Source organism: Aplysia californica, unplaced genomic scaffold (assembly GCF_000002075.1).
Source record: "Aplysia californica isolate F4 #8 unplaced genomic scaffold, AplCal3.0 scaffold00234, whole genome shotgun sequence".
Lineage (NCBI taxonomy): Eukaryota > Metazoa > Mollusca > Gastropoda > Aplysiida > Aplysiidae > Aplysia > Aplysia californica.
This window is the reverse complement of record NW_004797504.1, coordinates 742,819-747,818: the sequence shown is the minus strand read 5'-3', so window position 1 is coordinate 747,818 and position 5,000 is coordinate 742,819. Positions and strand designations below refer to the sequence as shown.

General features: G+C 43.8%; 1 protein-coding gene across 4 annotated transcripts in view; it reads right to left on the bottom strand.

The window, feature by feature from the left end:
- The window catches only part of LOC101858718, a 31,733-nt gene that overhangs the window by 87 nt on the left and 26,646 nt on the right, over window positions 1–5,000 (bottom strand). For all 4 annotated transcript variants that reach the window (XM_005100054.3, XM_005100053.3, XM_005100051.3 and 1 more), the window contains 4 exons: window positions 3,582–3,779; window positions 2,801–3,037; window positions 1,790–2,054; window positions 1–505 (listed from right to left, as the gene is read on the bottom strand). The exon at window positions 1–505 is cut by the window's left edge and continues 87 nt beyond it. In XM_005100054.3, coding sequence (XP_005100111.1) covers window positions 193–505; window positions 1,790–2,054; window positions 2,801–3,037; window positions 3,582–3,779 — 1,013 coding nt within the window. In that variant the 3' untranslated portion in view covers window positions 1–192. The remainder of the gene's footprint in view (window positions 506–1,789; window positions 2,055–2,800; window positions 3,038–3,581; window positions 3,780–5,000) is intronic.

Below are 5,000 nucleotides of genomic sequence, written 5' to 3'. Positions count from 1 at the left end.
ACATCACTTTTTAGAAGGCATGCCTCTTTTTTTTATTTTACTGAAATACTGCTGTATTGGTTATGACTGGGGTTAGGGAGTGCACAAAAATGGCTGGGATTGGAAGGGTTAAAGCTAGAAATAATATGTACAAGTTTCAAAGTGTCCATAGAAAAAAAAACAACCAACCCCTCTCACATAATAAACGAAGAATCATTTGCTAGCCATTTCTGGGAAATCGTTGACGTATTCATCTATGCTGACGTCAATGGTCGTGAGTCGGTCTAAGCTGATGGGTATGAGACTGATGAGTCCGTAGAAGAGGCCCTGCTCCCGCTGTAAGACTTTAGGCCCCCACTCCTTGTGGCGAATTTTCTGAAGGTCTGCATCCGGCTTGAGAATGGCCAGGACCTCTGCGCATGCGTTCTTCATTGTCTTTTTAAGGTTCTGTTGGTTGTCGTTCTCACACAGCGCCCTCACTTGACACAGTGGGTGGATGAGTTCTTTCTCAACTTCGAGAAATACCCTGTTGGTTCAATAGGAGAATAGTGTCAGTGTATTATTATGTATGGATGATGATGATGATGATGATGGACATTTTATATTTATTAAATTTTGTTGTCTATAAATCAAGCAAGCCTCTCACTTATGCACCCCGCATAATTTAGCAAAATTTGATAATTTTTTGCAACATTTCTGATTATTTTCCTTTTTCAGTTTTTGTAAAAATTAACAAAATCGCACAATTTCACGTTTTTTGGGCTCAGTTTGCATAATTTCAGAATTTTTTTGGAAATAAAACAGCGGGCAAAGTATTATGTGTCTCCATCTTTCAGCTGGGATGCTGTTAGCTCCTCAGCATTGATTGGCCCGTGACAGACTGGAAAATTTGCCTACCAAATGTGTCTTTTCTTCTGTCCATACTCGTGTCTCACTCCCTCTTAAAAGTCCCCCTCCCCTCCATCTCCTTCTCTCTCCCGCTCTCTCTCTCTCTCTCTCTCTCTCTCTCTCTCTCTCTCTCTCTCTCTCTCTCTCTCCCTCTCTCTCTCTCTCTCTCTCTCTCTCTCTCTCTCTCTCTCACACACACACACACAAACACACACACACACTTTCTCCCTCTTTCTCTCTGCCCCTCCCCCCCGTCTCTCTCTCTCTCTCTCTCTCTCTCTATATATATATATATATATATATATATATATATATATATATATATATATATATATATATATATATATATATATATATATATATATATATCTAAAACAAAAAATCGCAAAAACAAAAGACAAACAAACAGAAAAAAGGTAAAATGTCTACCACCAACTGACTCCGTGCCCAAAGACCCACGCCCAATACATGTGGGGCAGCGTGGTGGAATCAGGCTCTCTTCAAAATAATGAAATCGAAGAAAACAGCATTTTTCTTCCTGCTTAGCAATTTTAATCAAATTTTTGTTTTTTGGCTCAACACCTTTTATGCCCATTTACAAACACATTCCTTTGAGTAATTCACCGAAAACGTTGATTAAAGGCACAAAAATATGAATTTACAGTTTCCATGGACTCTCCAGCTTGGGAATTTACCAAGTTTTGGCGGCCATTTTCTCGCTAATTTTACCTCTTAAATCAGGTGACCCCCACCTCCTTCAATCTAAAATATCTCCACTTCTATTGAAGATGGATGGGTATCTTTTTCTTTGAAAGCAAGACACATGAACAAGCTTTAAAATGATACCAATAACTCAATATGCCCAAAAATTGACGAGAGCCTGATTCCACAACGCTGCTTCACAAATTTGACCCCCACTCACTTGCGGAAAAACTCGACTGCCGTGAAGAAATGGTCGATGTTGTCAAATCCTCCCTTCTGCACACCCTTAGCCATCTTGACGTTGGTTTCGAATTCCTTCACGTTGCGTATGACTGTGGTGGACTGGGGGAACGTGCGTTTGACAGTAAGCATGAACTCGCCCAGTCCGTGCTCAAATTTGCTCTCCATGTCACGTGCTTGAAGAATGACCTCTGACATCTTTTTGCAGTGTGCTTGTACTCGTTGGACCATGGCCAAGTCGCTTTCTGTGTAGGATGAAGCATTATTATACATGTAATAGGGTGATGGGAAACTCCATAGCAAAAAAGCCAAAAGAGAGAGAGAGGATGAGAGAGATATAGAAAGAGAAAACAAGAAGGAGAGAGAGAGAGGAGGGGGGAGAGAGAGAAAGAAAGAGAGAGAGAGAGAGAGAGAGAGACAGAGAGAGAGACAGAGAGAGAGACAGAGAGAGAGAGAGACAGAGACAGAGACAGAGAGAGAGAGAGAGAGAGGGGAGTTGGGGGGGGGGGGCAGATCAATGGTGGAAGTTTAAGAGACGGACACAAAGAGACAAAGGTATCACTCGCCGCAGAGCCACTTGTGACCAATTGCATACGCTTTCTGCACCCTTCCCCCACCACACCACACACACGCGCGCACGCACACACACACACACACACACACACACACACACACACACACACACACACACACGCACATCCGCACATATACATACACACACAAAACACACATACACACACGCAGACACACACACATGCACACGCACACACACACTGATGCACACATAGTCATACACACACTGACACACGCACTGGTTAATAGATTGACAGACACGTAGATTAACAATCTAACCACTAGACCACTGACGCCAAAAGCGGTATAGAAACAAGCCCTAAGAGAAAGAATGCGTCATGTAATCGGTCGCTTTTAAACACAAGGAAACCCCCGAAATCTGGGTTAGCCCGCTTGTCCTTAAAACCGGCCAATTTACCTTGACTCTTCAGCTTCACTCGCCCGGTGGGTCTCGCCTTCATCTCTCCCTGGCAGTTCCTGTACTCATCCTCCCATAGTTTAGCGCGGAGTGTAATCTTCACCGTGTTCGTTGCCCGTAGCAACGCCTTGTCAACAATCATGTCCTGGAAGGCTGCTGACAGGCGGTTTTTGACATGGAGAGTCCAAAGGTTGTCAAGAGATTTTGGGTTGTCGAAAGTGACGGCTAAGATACATCCTGAAAATAGAAAGGTAAGTGTGAAAGTGAAAGAAAGGGTGGGAAATGATTTACCCGCACCCCTTCCCTATTTCTCTCTCTTTCTCTCTCTTTCTCTCTCTTTCTCTCTCTCTCTCCCTCTCTCTCTCACTCTCTCTCTCTCTCTCTCTCTCTCTCTCTCTCTCTCTCTCTCTCTCTCTCACACACACACACAGAAGCATGCACCAACACGCACACGAACGCTCGCGCACACACACTCATAATCCATATATTCACGAACGCACACATACTCAAACATACACACGGATACACACGCACAATATGTACCTACCCACTCACTCACTCACTTCCCCCTCCGCACCCAAGCACACACACACAACCTACCCCTCCCCCGTCCCTCCCCCACAAACATACACACACACACACACACACACACACACACACACACAAAACTTACCCCTCCCCCTCCACACGCGCACACAGACACATACACACACAACCTCCCCCCCCCCCCCCCCGCACACACTCACACAACCTCCCCCCCCACTCACACACACATACTGACCTAGTTTAAACCCCTCCAGTATAACACCGTCACCGATATGCCGGGTCTCCATCGCGCCCTTGACCACTGACAGGTCCAGGGCCTTGAGATGGTCAAGCATTTTATCCATGACAGACATCATGAAGGCATGCTGGGAGCCCACCGTCTGTGTCTTGTCGGGTCTGGCGTCCAGTGCATCCAGGTAGATGCCCATACAGCCTGCAAGCAATTACAATAACCACTTTTACATGAACATTTGAAAAGGGACGCAACCCATCTCATTTCCTTGTGTAGGGATGGGTTTTTTATGAGTCGCGCAGAAAGCATGAGTTCAGTTCCGGTATTTATGTCCAGGGGATTTTTTTTTTGGGGGGGGGGGTATTTTTTAAGTTACAAACCTAAAACAGACATAGCCCACCATGGTTCTACATTTGTTTCCCCACACGGATGATCCTCTAAAACCTCTGTACATGTATTATTCAGTTGGAGTACAATTTGATGCCTTTACAGTCTGCGAGCAAAAACAGTAACTGTCCTTAAGTACAAAATCTAAAACAGAAATCGCATAATAATTAATATCATTAATCTCCTCTCGGTGGCTTTAAAACTTCTGTATTTCTCAGGACTAGTCAAGTCCAGGTAGGTACCCAAACAGCTTGCAGACAATTACAATGACCAGCATTAAGTGCCAGATCTAATACAGACATCGTATTTTTAATCTATTTCTCCGCTCAAATGTTCTAAATCTTCTATCCAGGTGTAGTCCAAGCCTATGCCCATACAGCTGCAAACAATTACAATAACCGTCATTAAGTGCCATGTCTAAAACAGACATAGCCCACCATGGTTCTCCATTCATTTCTCTGCACGGATCCTCTAAAACCTCTGTGTTATTCGGATGGAGTCCAATTTGATGCCCTTACAGTCTGCAAGCAATAGCAATAACTGTCTTAAAGTACAAAATCTAAAACGGAATTCGGATAATATCATTGTTCTTCAATCTTTCTTGACACGGTAGCTTTAAAACTTCTGTATTACTGAGGACTGGTCAAGTCAAGTAGATACACAAACACCCTGCAGATAATGACCTGTGCCAGATCTAACACAGTAGTCTCCGCCTAAACGCACGGTGTTTGGGAAGGCCCCTAAGCGTGTGTTTATACGGAGCATGCGTTTACATACATGAACATACAAAGGGAGGAAGGGACGTAACCATCTAATTTCCTTGATATTTTAGTAACCGCCCTTGTGTAGGGATGGGGCTTTTTTATGAGTCGCAAAGAATGCTTGAGTTCAGTTTCTGTATGCGAGGGTACAGTTTGTTGTTGTTGTTGTAGTTGTTGTTTGTTTGTTTGTTTGTTCAAAAACTTTCTTACTACTTCCTTTCCTCTCATGCAATATATATTTATGCACACACACACAGACACACACACACACACA